Source organism: Saccopteryx bilineata, chromosome 7, assembly GCF_036850765.1.
Source record: "Saccopteryx bilineata isolate mSacBil1 chromosome 7, mSacBil1_pri_phased_curated, whole genome shotgun sequence".
NCBI lineage: Eukaryota > Metazoa > Chordata > Mammalia > Chiroptera > Emballonuridae > Saccopteryx > Saccopteryx bilineata.
This window is the reverse complement of record NC_089496.1, coordinates 16,417,503-16,433,913: the sequence shown is the minus strand read 5'-3', so window position 1 is coordinate 16,433,913 and position 16,411 is coordinate 16,417,503. Positions and strand designations below refer to the sequence as shown.

Here is a 16,411-nt window from a genome sequence, read left to right as displayed (position 1 = left end):
CTAAAAGTGGGATGGCTGGGTCAAAAGACAGAGCATTTTTAATTTTTTGAGGAATCTCCATACTGTTTTCCACAGAGGCTGCACCAGTCTGCATTCCCACCAGCAGTGCAGGAGGGTTCCCTTTTCTCCACATTCTCGCCAGCACTCACTCTGTGTTGTTTTGTTAATGAGCACCATTCTGACTGGTGTGAGGTGATATTTCATTGTGGTTTTAATTTGCATTTCTCTAATGATTAGTGATGTTGAACATTTTTTTCATCTGCCAATTGGCCATCTGAATGTCCTCTTTGGAGAAGTGTCTATTCATTTCTTTTGTCCATTTTTTGATTGGATTGTTTCTCTTTCTGGTGTTGAGTTTTACAAGTTCTTTATAAATTTTGGTTATTAACCCCTTATCAGACGTATTGTCGAATATGTTCTCCCATTGTGGTTTGTGTTTTTATTTTTTTATTTTATTTTTTAAAAATTTTTATTTATTTATTTTTTATTTTTTACAGAGACAGAGAGTGAGTCAGAGAGAGGGATAGACAGGGACAGACAGACAGGAACGGAGAGAGATGAGAAGCATCAATCATTAGTTTTTCATTGAGCGTTGTGACACCTTAGTTGTTCATTGATTGCTTTCTCATATGTGTCTTGACCACGGGTCTTCAGCATACCGAGTAACCCCTTGCTGGAGCCAGCGACCTTGGGTTCAAGCTGGTGGGCTTTTCCCCAAACCAGATGAGCCTGCACTCAAGCTGGTGGCCTCAGGGTCTTGAACCTGAGTCCTCTGCATCCCAGTCCGATGCTCTATCCACTGCGCCACTGCCTGGTCAGGCATGGTTTGTGTTTTTATTTTGTTCATATTGTCTTTAGCTGTGCAAAAGCTTTTTAGTTTGATATAGTCTCATTTGTTTATCCTGTCCTTTATTTCCCTTGCCTGTGGAGATAAATTAGCAAATATATCACTGCGAATGATGTCAAAGAGCTTATTGCCTGTTTTTTTCTAGGATGCTTATGGTTTCACAACTTACATTTAACTCTTTTATCCATTTTGTGTTTATTTTTGTGAATGGTGTAAGTTGGTGGTTTAGTTTCATTTTTTTTGCAGGTAGCTGTCCAATTTTCCCAACACCATATGTTAAAGAGACCCTCTTTACTCCATTGTATGCTCTTACCTCCTTTGTCAAATATCAATTATCCATAAAGCTGCAGGTTTATTTCAGGGTTCTCTGTTCTGTTCCATTGATCTGTATGCCTCTTCTTATGCCAGTACCAAGCTGTTTTGAGTACAATGGCCTGTAGTATAACTTGATATCAGGAAGTGTGATACCTCCCACTTCATTCTTCTTTTTCAAGATTATTGAGGCTATTTGTGTTCTTTCTGGTTCCATACAAATTTTTGGAATATTTATTCTATATCTTTGAAGTATGTCATTGGTATTTTAATAGGAATTGCATTGAATTTATAAATTGCTTTGGGTAATATAGACATTTTAATGATGTTTATTTTTTCTATCCATGAACACAGTGTATGCTTTCACTTGTTTATATCTTCTTTGATTTCTTTTATCAATGTTTTATAATTTTCTGAGTACAAGTCTTTAACCTCCTTGGTTAAATTTACTCCTAGGTACTTTTTTTTTCTGCAATAGTGAAGGGGATTGTTTTCTTAATTTCTTTTTCAGAAAGATCATTATTGGTGTATAAAAATGCCTCTGATTTCTTAGTATTAATTTTATATCCTGCCACCTTGCTGAATTACTTCATCAGGTCCAGTAGTTTTTTAACTGCAACTTAAACTTTAGATTTGGGGAGTGACTTAGCCCAAGAGTTAAGGTGGCTGTTTCTCAAAGTGGTTTTCCTTGTGCCTCCTAGATTACACTCTCTTCTTGTTCCTCTGGTCCTCTCGTCTTTCCCCTAGAGTCCCAGGTACGTGGTTGTAAAAGAGGTTTTCTCCATGTTCCGTTTAAGAATCCTGGGTCTGAGAAATCAGTCTCTTTTTGCAAACAGTATCCTGGCTTGTTTTGCAGCTAAATACTGTCTGTACACCTGTTCCAGGCTCTGGGCTGCAGCCTGGGGCTTTGTTGCTGGGGCCCAGAACCATTCCCTCTCTGGTAAACTCACTTCCTTCCATGTGAATCTCTCCGGGTTGCCATTCGCTTCTGAGAGCTTGGCAGCCCTCTTCCCATTCTGCTTTTCCTACCAGTCTCAGTGTGGATCTTCAGTGATCCTTGGTTAAAGAGTCCTCTTAGTTTAGTCCGAAGTTGGTTTTTCCAAATGATAGTTCTTAAAATTAAGTTGTAATCCAGTTTGATTCTGGGAGGTGGAAGTTGATATGTCCACCTACTCCAACTCCATCTTGCCGCCCCTATTTTATGTTTTTTGATTGGAGCATTTAATCCATTTACATTTAAGGTTATTATTGAGATGTACTTGTTTATTGCCATTTTATTCTTTAAATCTACATTTCTCTTTTACTAGATTCCCCCCCCCCCCTTTTTTTATGTTTTCAACAGGCCTCTTACATTTTTTGCAGTATTCATTTGGTTGTAATTAATTCCTTGAGTTTTTGGTTTTTGTTGTCTGGGAAGCTTTTTATTCACCTTCAACTTTAAATTATAGCCTTGCTGGATAAAAAAGTCTTGGTTGTAGGCTCTTGTTTTGCATTACTTTAAATATTCTTGCCATTCCCTTCTGGGCTCAAGTGTTTCTGTTGAAAATCGCATGTCATCTTTATTGGGGCTTTCTCTTGCAGCTTTTAATATTCTTTCTTTATCTTTTAGCTTTGATATTTTAGTTATGATGAGTCTTGGTGTAGGTCTTTTTGGGTTCCTCTTTAATGGGATTCTCTGTGCTTCTTGAACTTGTGTGACTTTTCCCTTCATCAATTTAGGGAAGTTTTCAGCTATAATTTCTTTAATCAGGTTCTCTATCCCTTGTTCTTTTTCTTCTACTTCAGGAACCCCTATTATGCAGATGTTTCTTTTCACCTTTTTACAGAGCTCTCTTAGATTTTCCTCAGACTTTTTTTATTATTAATTTTAATGGGGTGAATTGATCTGTCTCTTTCTGAGGGTACATATGTTCAGGAAAACATCTCCAGGTTATTTTGACAATTCATTGTGTTGCATACCCCTCACCCAAAGTCAAATTGTCTTCCTCTCTCCTCAGACTTTTTGAGCCTCTTTTTTTTTCTGTTCTGCTTTTGTGCTTTCACTTATCGTGTCCTCTGAATCACTGATTCAGTTCTCGACTTCATCCAGCCTGCTTTTAATTCCTTCTAGTGTGATCATTATTTCTGATATTATGTTTTTTATTTCTGTTTGATTCTTCTTTATAATTTCAATGTTCTTTTTGATGCTTGCTATATTTTTATTTAGGTTCTCATTATGCCCACACATTGTTGTTTTAAGATCCTTGAGCATCCTAACAATCATTATATTAAATTCTGCATCCAGTATCTTGGTTATTTCCATCTTATTCAGTTCTTTTTTGGGGGATTTCTCTTGTTGACTCATTTGGATCACAATTCTCTGTCTTCCCATTTTGTCTGTGTATAGACTGCTCCTTTGGGTGTGCTGTTTGTGTAGCTAGCTGAGTATAGGGTGGTGTTGTCTCCCTCCAGCTTCCAGTTGTGTTGTTTCTAGATCTTGGGTTGGCCTCAGCTATTGTTTGTAATCAGGTGTGGGCTACTTGTCTGCTACTACTGCTCTTTTTGCTATTTGTGTTGTTGTTTTCTATGCCTTAGCTGGGTCAGGTGTGAATTGTCCTTCCTTAAGATACCACTTTAACTAGGGTTGTTAGGTCCTGTGCTGATGCTTTCCTTATCTGGCTGCTGGATATGCTAGCCCTTGACCAACAGGCCCAAACCTGGCAAAGACCAATGGGGGTCACTGCTTATGACAGATCCTTAGCAATCTTCTTTGAACTACAGCTGGTTTAGAATTTATGGCTGCCTCTGCTGGACCTAGGTGTTGATGTAAATATCAGCTATACTCCTAGGCTGGCTTTTATCTACTCTTGGGTAGTGGGTTTGGCCTCTGTATTCCCAAGCTGTGGTCTGTCTGCTGGCCTGCCGCCTTAGTCGCCTATTTGGGCGCTAAGGCAGCAGCACCACCAGATATGTGGGCTCATGGGCCTCCAAGCAGGTCACCCCATGGTCCACCACATGGGATGCCTTGCCTGGCTCGGCTCCCATGGGTGCAAGGGCCGCCTTGTTAGGCACTGCCCCTATGACTGCAAGTATTCAGTCACCATGCCATGGCCTGGCCCACCCACCCTTTGTAGGGTGCTCAGCAGCGTGGGGGGAAGCGGTGTAGCCCTGACCTCAGCACTGAAAGCCTGTGTCCCTGACTCACCCCCTACTTCTAAGTGACTCTTTGCTCTGACTGGAGTAGGAGAGCCTCCGATGGGCGGGGTAATTGCTTCTCTTTCCTGGCGTCGCTTCTCCCAGGAAAAATGGCCACTTTAAATTTGTGGAGTGACCCAACACAGGTTGGCTTTCCCCCACAGTATCTTCCTGAGCTTCTGAGATTACACTCTCCTCTTGCAACTCCAGTCCTCTCAGCATTCCACTCTCTCAGAGGCCCAGCTAACTGGCTGTGAATGAAGTTTCTGTATGGTCCTTTTTACATGGAGCCTGGGTCTGAGAGTTCTGTCTCTCTCTTGAAAACAGTAACCTGGATCTTCTTTCAGCTAAATACTGTCTGTATGCCTCTTCTTGTCTTTGGGGCTCTATTCTGGGGTTCTGGTCCTGGGGCTGAGGGCCCACAACTCTCCAGGCAACCCACCCCACTGTGAGAGACCCTCTGGATTGTTGCTTGCTCCTGGGAGTGAGGCAGCCCTTTCCACATCTCCACCCTTCTTACCAGTCTCAGTGTGGTTTCTTCAGTGATCCTTGGTTATAGATTCCTCTTAGTTTAGTCCAAAGTTGGTTTTTTAAGATGATTTTTCCCAAGTTAAGTTGTAATCCACTTTGTTGCTGGGAGGTGGGAGTTGGAATGTCTGCCTACTTCACCATCTTCTGGTCTCTAATGGTGTCTTTTGTTTTGCAAAAGGTTTTTAGTTTGATATAGTCCCATTTGTTTACTTTATCCTTTATTTCACTTGCCCATAGAGATAAATTGTCAAAAATATTGCTATGAGAGATATCGGAGAGTCTACTGCCTATGTTTTCTTCTAATGTGTTTATGAGTTCAGGACTTACATTTACGTCTTTTATTCATTTTCAGTTTATTTTATGAATAGTATAAGTTGGTGGTCTAGTTTCACTTTTTTGCATACCTGTCCAATTTTCCCACTACCATTTATTAAAGAGACTGTCTTTACTCCATTGTATGTTTTTATATTCTTTGTCAAATATCAATTGATCATAAAGATGTGGATTTATTTCTGGGTTCTCTGTTCTGTTCCATTGATCTGTATGCCTCTTCTTATGTCAGTACCAAGCTCTTTTGATTTAAATGGCCTTGCAGTTTAACTTGATATCAGGAAACGTAATACCTCCCACTTTATTCTTTATTTTCAAGATTGCTGAGGTTATTCATTTTTTTTTGGTTCCATATAAAATTTTGGAATATTTGTTCTATGTCTTTGAAGAAATCTATTGGTATCTTAATAGAAATTGCATAGTATTTATAAATTGCTTTGGGTAATATAGACATTTTAATGATGTTTATTCTTTCTATCCATGAACATGGTATATGCTTCCACTTGTTTGTATCTTTCTTGATTTTTTTTCAATGTCTTATAATTTTCTGAGTACAAGTCTTTTACTCCTTGGTTAAATTTACTCCTAGATACATTTTTTGTTGTTGTTGCAATAGTGAAGGGGATTGTCTCTTTAATTTCTCTTTCAGATGGTTTATTGTTGGTGTATAAAAATGCCACTGATTTCTGAATATTAATTTTATATCCTGCCACCTTGCCAAATTCACTTATCATGTCTAGTAGTTTTTTGACTGAGACTTTAAGAGTTTCTATCTGCAGTATCATGTCATCAGCAATTACTGATAGTTTTACTTCTTTTTTCCCTTTTTGGATCTTTTATTTCTACTTCTTGTCTGATTGCTGTGGCTAGGAGTTCCAGGACTATGTTAAATAAGAGTGGTAAAAGGGGGCACCCCTGCCTTTTTTCTGATCTTAAGGGGATTGCTTTTAATTTTTGTCCATTGAGTATGATGTTGGCTGTTGGTTTGTCATAGATGGCCTTTATCATGTTGAGGTATGTTCCCTGTATTCCCACTTTGCTGAAAGTTTTAATCATAAATGGGTGCTGGATTTTATCAAATGCTTTTTCTGCATTTATTGAAATTATCATGTGGTTATTTTTCCTTCTTTTTGTATATGTGATGAATCATATTTATTGATTTGCAAATATTGTACCACCAGGCTTGCCTCCCTGAAGTGAATCTCACTTGATCATGATGTATAATTTTTTAAAATGTATTGCTGGATTCAGTTTACTAATATTTTGTTGAGAATTTTAGTGTCTATGTTTGTCAGAGATATTGACCTCCAGTTTTCTTTCTTTGTGTTGTCTTTACCTGGTTTTGGAGTCAGAGGTTGATGCTTTAGCCACTGCACCACCACAGGCCAGTGGTTTTGGAATGAGAATAATGCTTACCTCATAAAAGGAGCTTGGAAGTCTTCCTGTCTCTTGAATTTTCTGAACTATCTTGAGAAGGATAGGTGTTAGTTCTTCTTTAAATGTTTGATAAAATTTGTCTGTCAAGCCATCTGCTCTAGGACTTTTGTTTACTGAGAGTTTTTTGATAACTGATTCAATTTCATTTGTTGTAATTGGCCTGTTTAGGTTTTTTTGATTCTTCAAGAATACATCTTGGAAGATTGTATGTTTCTAGGAATTTATCTATTTCATTAGGTTGTCCAATTTTTTTGGCATATAGATCTTCATAGTATTTTTTTCAACTGAACTATTTTAGTGCCTAAGGCCAGGCCATTGAACTATCTTCAGTGCTGGGTGCCAAGTTGCTTAAACCACTTGAGTCATGGCTGTGGGAGGAGAAAACAAAGGGAGACAGAGAGAGAGAGAGAGAGAGAAAGAAAGAAAGGGAGGGGTGTGGCAGAGAAGTAGATGGTTGCTTCTGTTTGTTCTGATTGGGAATTGAACCCAGGAGTTACACATGCCAGGCTGATGCTCTACTGTTGAACCAACTGGCCAGAGCCTTCTACCATTTTATATAAGGGACTTGCATGTCAGTTGACTATTTTATTTTCAGGTGTCCTGGAACCAATTTCTCAATGGATACCAAAGGAAAACTGTATGTATATGTAAAGCATTTAGCACATTAAAAGCCTGCAATAGCCTGACCTGTGGTGGCGCAGTGGATAAAGCGTCGACCTGGAACGCTGAGGTTGCCGGTTTGAAACCCTGGGCTTGCCCAGTCAAGGCACATATGGGAGTTGATGCTTCCTGCTCTTCTCCCTTCTCTCTCCCCTCTTCTCTAAAAAGAATAAATAAAATCTTAAAAAAAAAAAGCCTGCAATAATGTTTTATTTTGCTCATTGCAAAATGACTTTCTTTTGTGATACATTTTGTAACAGGTAAACATATATATATATATATATATATATGGTCAAAACAATCAATATTTTTTGTTGCAATTTCTTTCATTGATTATTTGTAAATCTAGTTTCACTTTTATTTATTTATTTTTTTTTTATTATTTTTTTTTTTTTGTATTTTTCTGAAGCTGGAAACGGGGAGAGACAGTCAGACAGACTCCCGCATGCGCCCGACCGGGATCCACCCGGCACGCCCACCAGGGGCGACGCTCTGCTCACCAGTGGGCGATGCTCTGCCCATCCTGGGCGTCGCCATATTGCAACCAGAGCCACTCTAGCGCCTGAGGCAGAGGCCACAGAGCCATCCCCAGCGCCCGGGCCATCTTTGCTCCAATGGAGCCTTGGCTGCGGGAGGGGAAGAGAGAGAGAGAGAGGAAAGCGTGGCGGAGGGGTGGAGAAGCAAATGGGCGCTTCTCCTGTGTGCCCTGGCCGGGAATCGAACCCGGGTCCTCCACACGCTAGGCCGTAGTTTCACTTTTATAAAAAAGTGTTTGTTCCTCATGGTGCTATAAAGTAGGGCAAAGGAAATATAGTCAATATTATTGTAAATAACTGGGTATGGTGCCAGATGGGTACTAGAAATATTGATCAGAATACTTTGTGAAGTGTATGATCATCTAAATATATACTATGTTGTACACCTGAAACTAAATCAAAATAATATTGAATGTAAACTGTAATTAAAAATAAAATTTAAAAAGTTTTTAAGTTTTAATCCCTTTACCCATTTTGTCCATCCTGCCACATTCTGGCAACAACCAATCTGTTTTCTGTATCTATTAGCTTGGTAAAAAAAATTACACGTATAAGTGAGATCATATAGTATTTGGTGTTTTCTGACTAATTTCATGTAGCATAACTTCTTCAAAACCAATCCATGTTGTCACAAATGGCAAAGTTTCATTCTTTTTCAGGTACATATCTATATCTTCCCTATGCATTCATCCATCAATGGACACTTAGGTAGTTTCTATATCTTGGGTACTGTAAATAATGCTGCAATAAACATAGGGGTGTATATATGTTTTCAAATTAGTGTTTTCGTTTTCTTCAGATAAATATCCAGAAATAGTTCTTCTTATTAATTTTTTTGAAAGACTTCCATACTTTTTTCATAGTGGCTGTGCCAGTTTACAATTCCATCAACAGTGCACAAGGGTTCCCTTTTCTCCACATCCTTACTGATACCCATTGTTGCCTTTTTGGTAATAGTCATTCTTATAGGTGTGAGGTGATAACACTGTGGTTTTGATTTGCATTTCCCTAATGATTAGTCATGTTAAACATCTTTCCATGTACCTGTTGGCCAGCTGTATGTCATTTTTGGAAAAGTGTCTATTAGAATCTTCTACCAGTTTTAAAATTAAATCCTCTGCTTTTTTTACTATTGAGTTCTATGAGTTATTTGTATATTTTGAATATTAACCTTTTATCAGATATGTGACTTGTAAATATTTTCTCCTGTTCACTGGGTTGCCATTTCATTTTGTTGATGGTTTCCTTTGCAGTTCAGAAGAATTTTAATTATTGGTTAGTGCCTTTCTTATTGATGTGTAGGAGCTCTCTATATAGTATATATTAATAAAACCAGTCATTTGTGATATAAGTACAATATTTTTTCAAGGTTTAGACTTTGTTTACAGTACTTTCACTATGCAGAAATATTTATTTATATATTTATTTATTGTTAATAGATTTTAATTTATTGTGCTTACATAGATTCAAGAGTCCCACTGAATATATTTCCCTCCCTCCAACCTCTGTGTTCCCCTTGAAAACCCTCTTGTCTCCTCCCCCCCAATGCCCTCCTCCCTTCCTTTCAGGATTTTCTGTCCTGCTCTCTATAATGCTGTGTTATGTACATATAATTTCACTAATCTCATTCCCTACTCTAATCCCATCCTCTCCTCCAATTTCTCTCTGACCACTTTCCCTCTGGTCCCTTTGAATCTGCCTTTACCTCTATTCTGTTCCTCAGTTCACATTGTTCATTAAATTCCTCATATGAGTGAGGTCATTGATATATATTTTTTTCTCTGCATGGCTTATTTCATTTAGCATAATACTTTCCAGGTCCATCCATATTGTCACAAAAGGTAAAATTTCCTTCTTTTTCATGGCCACATAGTATTCCATTGTGTATATGTACCACTGATTTTTAATTCACCTGTTCACTGACAAACACTTGGGCTGTTTCCAGATCTTGGCTATTGTAAACAATGCTGCAATAAATACGGGAATGCATTTCTTCTTTTAAATAAATGATTTGGTATTCATAGGATATACTCCTAAAAGTGGGATGGCTGGGTCAAAAGACAGTTCCATTTTTAATTTTTTGAGGAATCTCCATACTTTTTTCCACAGTGGCTTCACCAGCCTGCATTCCCACCAGCAGTGCAGGAGGGTTCCCTTTTCTCCACATTCTCGCCAGCACTTATTCTGTGTTGTTTTATTAATGAACGCCATTCTGGCAAGTGTGAGGTGGTATCGCATTGTGGTTTTAATTCGTATTTCTCTAAGAATTAGTGATTTGAGCATTTTTTCATCTGCCTATTGGCCATTTGTATGTCCTCTTTGGAGAAGTGTCTATTCATTTCTTTTGTCAATTTTCTTTTATTTTTATTTTTATTTTTCTGAAGCTGGAAACAGGGAGAGACAGTCAGACAGCCTCCCACATGCGCCCGACTGTGATCCACCCGGCACGCCCACCAGGGGCGACGCTCTGCCCCTCCAGGGCGTCGCTCTGCCGCAACCAGAGCCACTCTAGCGCCTGGGGCAGAGGCCAAGGAGCCATCCCCAGCGCCCGGGCCATCTTTGCTCCAATGAAGCCTTGACTGCGGGAGGGGAAGAGAGAGACAGAGAGGAAGGAGGGGGGGTGGGGTGGAGAAGCAAATGGGAGCTTCTCCTATGTGCCCTGGCCAGGAATCGAACCCTGGTCCCCCGCATGCCAGGCCGACGCTCTACCGCTGAGCCAACCGGCCAAGGCCTTTTGTCAATTTTCTGATTGGACTTTTTACCTTCCTGGTGTTGAGCTTTACAAGTTATTTATACATTTTGGTTATCAGACGTATTGTTGAATATGTTCTCCCATTGTGTGATTTGTGTTTTTATTCTGTTCATATTGTCTTTAGCTGTGCAAAAGACTTTTAACTTAATATAGTCCCATTTGTTCATCCTGTTCTTTATTTCTCTTGCCTGTGGAGATAAATCAGCAAATATATTGCTGCAAAAAATGTCGGAGAGCTTAATGCCTATGTTTTCTTCTAAGATGCTTATGGTTTCCTGACTTACATTTAAATCTTTTATGCATTTTGAATTTATTTTTTGAATGGTATAAGTTGGTGGTCTAATTTTATTTTCTTACAAGTTCCTGTCCAATTTTCCCAACACTATTTCTTAAAAGACTGTCCTTAGTCCATTGTATGCTATTACCACCTTTGTCAAATATCAATTGTTCATATAAGTGTGGGTTTATTTCTGGGTTCTCTGTTCTGTTCCATTGATCTGTATGCCTCTTCTTATGCCAGTACCAAGCTGTTTTGAGTACAATGGCCTGTAGTATAACTTGATATCAGGAAGTGTGATACCTCCCACTTCATTCTTCTTTTTCAAGATTATTGAGGCTATTCGTGTTCTTTCTGGTTCCATACAAATTTTTGGAATATTTATTCTATATCTTTGAAGTATGTCATTGGTATTTTAATAGGAATTGCATTGAATTTATAAATTGCTTTGGGTAATATAGACATTTTAATGATGTTTATTTTTCGTATCCATGAACACAGTGTATGCTTCCACTTGTTTATATCTTCTTTGATTTCTTTTATCAATGTTTTATAATTTTCTGAGTACAAGTCTTTAACCTCCTTGGTTAAATTTACTACTAGGTACTGTATTTTTTTTGTTGCAATAGTGAAGGGGATTATTTTTTTAAATTTCTCTTTCAGACAGTTTATTGTTGCTGTATAAAAATGCCACTGATTTCTGAACATTAATTTTATATCCTACCACATTGCTGAGTTTCTTTATCAGGTCCAGTAGTTTCTATGTATAGTATCTTGTCATCAGCAAATAATGATAGTTTTACTTCTTCTTTTCCAATTTGGATGCCTTTTATTTCTTCTTCTTGTCTGATTGCTGTATCTAGGACTTCCAGAACTATGTTGAATAAGAGTGGTGAAAGTGGTTTCCCCTGCCTTGTTTCTGATTATGATGTTGGCTGTGGGTTTGTCATAGATGGCCTTTATCATGTTAAGGATGTTTCCTGTATTCCCACTTTGCTGAGGATTTTCATCATAAATGGGTGCTGGATTTTATCAAATGCTTTTTCTGTGTTTATTGATATTAGCATGTGATTTTTTTTCCTTTTGTTTTTGTCATGAATCACATTTATTTGCAAATATTGTACCAGCCTTACTTCTCCAGAATAAATCCCACTAGATCATGATGTAAGATTTGTTTCATGTATTGCTGGATTTATTTTGCTAATATTTTGTTGAGAATTTTAGCATCTAAATTCATCAGGGATATTGGCCTAGAGTTTTCTTTCTTTGTAGTGTCTTTGCCTGGTTTTAGAATGAGGATTATGCTCGCCTCATAAAAGGAGCTTGAAAGTCTTCCCTCCTCTTGAATTTTTTGAAATAGCTTGAGAAGAATAAGAGTTAGTTCTTCTTTGAATATTTGGTAAAATTTGTCTGTGAAGCCATCAGGCTCAGGACTTTTATTTGTTGGAAGTTTTTTGATAACTCTTTCAATCTCATTTGAAATAATTGGTTTATTTAGGTTTTCTGATTCTTCCATATTAATTTTTGAAAGATTATTATGGAATTTGTTTCAAGGAATTTGTCCATTTCACCTAGGGTGTCTCCTTTTTTGGCATACAGTTCTTCATAGTATTTTCTTACAATCCTTTGTATTTCTGCTGTGTCAGTTGTTACTTTGCCACTCTCATTTCTGATTTTATTTATTTGAGTTCTCTCTCTCTCTCTCCTTTTTTTTTTTTTTTTTTGTGAGTCTGGTTAAAGATTCATTAATCTTTTTTACCTTTTCAAAAAACCAGCTCTTGGTTTCATTGATCTTCTGTATTGTTTTTTTTAGCCTCTATGTCATTTATTTCCTCTCTGATCTTTATTATTTCCTTCCTTCTACTTCCTCTGGGCTTTGCTTGTTGTTCTTTTTCTAGTTCTTTTAGATGTAAGGTTAGGTTTTTTATTTTCACTTTTTCTAGCTTCTTAAGGTATGCCTGTAATGTTATGAACTTCCCTCTCAGGACTGCTTTTGCTGTGTCTCATAAATTTTGAATTGTTATATGTTTGTTTGCTTCAAAATTTTTTTTGATTTCTCCCTTGCTCTCATTGTTAACTCATTTATTATTTAATAACACGCTGTTTAGTCTCCAATTGTTTGAGTGTTTTTTAGTTTTTTTACTGTAGTTGATTTCTAGTTTTTTTGCCATTGTGATCAGAGAAGATACTTGATATGATTTCATCTTCTTAAATTTATTGAGACTCATTTTGTGTCCTAACATGTGGTCTATACTAGAGAACGTACCATGAGCACTTGATAAGAATGTATATTCTTTTGCTTTAATGTTAAAGGTTCTGAAGGTATCTATTAAATTGAATTGATCTAGTGTGTCCTTTAAGGCAACTGTTTTTTTCATAAATTTTCTTTCTTGAGGATCTATTCATTGATGTTAATGAGCTATTAAAATTCCCTATTATTATAGTATTACTGTTGATCTCGCCCTTTATGTCCATCAAAATCTACTTTATAAATTTAGCTGCTCCTGTATTAGGTGCATGGATATTTATAATGGTTATATCTTCCTGTTGGATTGCTTGCTTTATTATTATGTAGTCACCTTCTTTATTCCTTACTATAGCCTTTGTTTTAAAGTCTATTTTTTTAAAGTATTGTTACCCCAGCTTTTTTTTTCATTTCTATTTCCATGAAATATTTTTTCCATCCCTTCACTTTCAGTGTCTTGTAGACAGCATATGTATGGGTCCTGCTTTCTTATCCACGTAGCTACCCTATGTCTTTTGATTGGATCATTTAATCCATTTACATTTAAGGTTATTATTGATATGTAATTGTTTATTGCCTTTTTATTCTTTAAATCTACATTCTTCTTTTTCTAGATATTTTTTCTCTCTTTGTTCTGTTTACAATAGACCTCTTAACATTTCTTGCAGCATTGGCTTGATTGTAATGAATTACTTGAGGTTTTTTTTTTGTCTGGGCAGCTTTGTGTTTCTCCTTCAATTTTAAATGATAGCCTTGCTGGATAAAGAAGTCTTGGTTGTAGGCTCTTGTTTTGCATTACTTTGAATATTTTTTGCCATTCCTTTCTGGCCTGTAGTGTTTCTGTTGAGAAGTTGGATGTTATCCTTATGGGGGTTCCTCTGTAGGTAATTGACTGCTTTGCTCTTTCAGCTTTTAGTATTCTTTCTTTATCCCTCAATTTTGTCATTTTAATTATGATGTGTATTGGTGTAGGCCTTTTTGGGTTCCTCTTTTTTTTTTTTTTGTATTTTTCTGAAGTTGGAAATGGAGAGGCAGTCAGACAGACTCCTGTATGTGCCCGACTGGGATCCACCAGGGGGCGATGCTTTGCCCATCTAGGGTGTCGCTCTGTTGCAACCAGAGCCATTCTAGCACCTGAGGCAGAGGCCACAGAGCCATCCTCAGAGCCTGGGTCAACTTTGCTCCAGTGGAGCCTTGGCTGTAGGAGAGGAAGAGAGAGACAGAGAGGAAGGATAGGGAGAGAGGTGGAGAAGCAGATGGGCACTTCTCTTGTGTGCCTGGCCGAGAATCAAACCCGGGACTCCCGCATGCCAGGCCGATGCTCTACCACTGAGCCAACTGGCCAGGACCTGGATGCCTCTTTAATGAGACTCTCTGTGCTACTTGAACTTGTGTGACTTCTTCCTTCATCAATTTAGCAAATTTTCAGCTATGATTTCTTCATTCATGTTCTCTATTTCTTATTCTTTCTCTTCTCCTTCAGGAACCCCTATGATGCGGATGTTATTTCTCTTCATGTTGTCACAGAGCTCTTAGAGTTTCCTCAAACTTTTTGAGCATCTTTTCTTTTTAGTATTCTGCTTTTGTTTATCTTGTTCTCTAAGTCACTGATTCAATCCTCTGCTTCATTCAGTCTACTTTTAATTCCTTTCAGTGTAGTCTTCATTTCTTATATTGTATTTGTCATTTCTGACTGGTTCTTTTTTATGATTTCACTGTCTTGTTTAATGTTTGCTATCTCTTTATTTAGGTGCTCATTATGTCCATCCATTGTTGCTCTCAGATCTTTGAGCATCCTAATAATCATTATTTTAAACTCTGCATCTGGTAATTTGGTTGTTTCTATCTCATTCAGTTCTTTTTCTGGGGATTTCTTTTGTTGATTCATTTGTATTGCATTTCTTGTCTTCCCATTTTGTCTGTGTATAGACTCCTCGGTTGAGTATGTTGTTTGTGTAGCTAGTTGAATCAAGGGTTGGTATTGTCTGCCTCCAATTTCCAGTTGTGTTGTTTCTAGATTTTCTTGGGTTGATATCAGCTGTTTTTTGTTATCTGCTGTGGGCTACTTTTCTGCTGTCACTGTTCTTTTTGCTATTTGTGTTGGAGTTTTCTATGTGTTAGCTGGTTCAGGTGTGAAGTGCCCTTCCTTAAGATACCACTCTATCAAGGATTGTTTGGTCCTGAACTGATGCTCTCCATCTCTGGCTGCTGGATGTGCCTGCCCTGGAACTCTCTGGTCAGAGCCTGGCACAGATCAGTGGGGGTCAATACCTATGACTGGCCTTTATCAACATTTTGGAGCTACAGACACCATTATAAATATCAGCTTCACTTGTAGGCTAGCTTTTATCTATTCTTGGCCTGGGGGAAATTTGTTGAAAAATTCAAGTTCCCATGAGATTGCTTTCTGTCACCTCTTATTGTTGGCTACTTGTTGGGCTCAGTACTGTAATTCAGAGATTAGGTACGGTATTGGATGTGGCTTGTCCCTTAATCTCAGGTGTCATCCTATCCAGACTTTTTTTTTCTATTTTATTTTGTATTTTTCTTCTTTTTCAGCCCTCAGAAAGGTGGCTACAGGAGTCCAGTGCATGTGGCCACTGTGTTCCCTATGCAATCTATCCTCTGGCCTGTCACCACTGCTGCCGCCACCTCGGCATTCTGGCTTGGGCGCTGCTGGCACTGGCCTGCCACTACTGTAGCCATGGCATTCGCTGCTGCTGGTGCTTGCATGCCCACGCTGGGGCTGCCACTGCAGTCGCTGCAGATTCCGCTGCTGCTGGCGGGCTTGCATGCACTTGCTTGGATTGCCACCATGGTCGCTGTGGATTCCGCTGCCACAGTGGCCTTTTGTGCTCGTGTTTGTTCTGCCACTGCAGTTGCTGCAGCTTCTGCCACCATGGGCAGGTTTGTGTTCAAGCTCTCTGGCCTCAGCTGTAGGCTCCTCGGTTTCTGCTGCTATGGGCTCATTTGCGCCAGCATGCTTGGACCGCCCTGGTGCCTGCTGCTGCAGCCACCCAGGCCTCTTCCATTGCAGGTGAGCTTGCATGCGTGTTCTCTGGCCACCCAGCCCCTGCAGTCACGCCAGCTGCTGCCAGCCAGCCTGTCCTCTGACGAGTACTCAGCAGCGTGGGGAGGGGGATGGTGTGGCACAGACCTCAGAACTCACTACCTGTGTTCCTGACATGCTTTCTGCTTCTAAGCACCTGCTTGCTCTGACTGGAGCAGGAGAGCCTCTGGTGGGCTGGGTAATTTATTCCCTTTACTGGTGTTGCTTCTTGGAGGAAAAATGGTCACTTTAGATTTGGGG

The 16,411-nt window shown here is 38.7% G+C and overlaps 1 protein-coding gene across 1 annotated transcript in view; it reads right to left on the bottom strand.

Moving 5' to 3' along the window:
- Window positions 1-16,150, bottom strand: part of LOC136310764 (RAD50-interacting protein 1-like) — a 31,721-nt gene extending 15,571 nt beyond the window's left edge. Inside the window, exon 1 of the mRNA XM_066239675.1 lies at window positions 15,732-16,150. Within this exon, the coding sequence (XP_066095772.1) occupies window positions 15,732-16,150 (419 nt within the window). The remainder of the gene's footprint in view (window positions 1-15,731) is intronic.
- Between the last annotated feature and the right edge of the window lie 261 nt (window positions 16,151-16,411).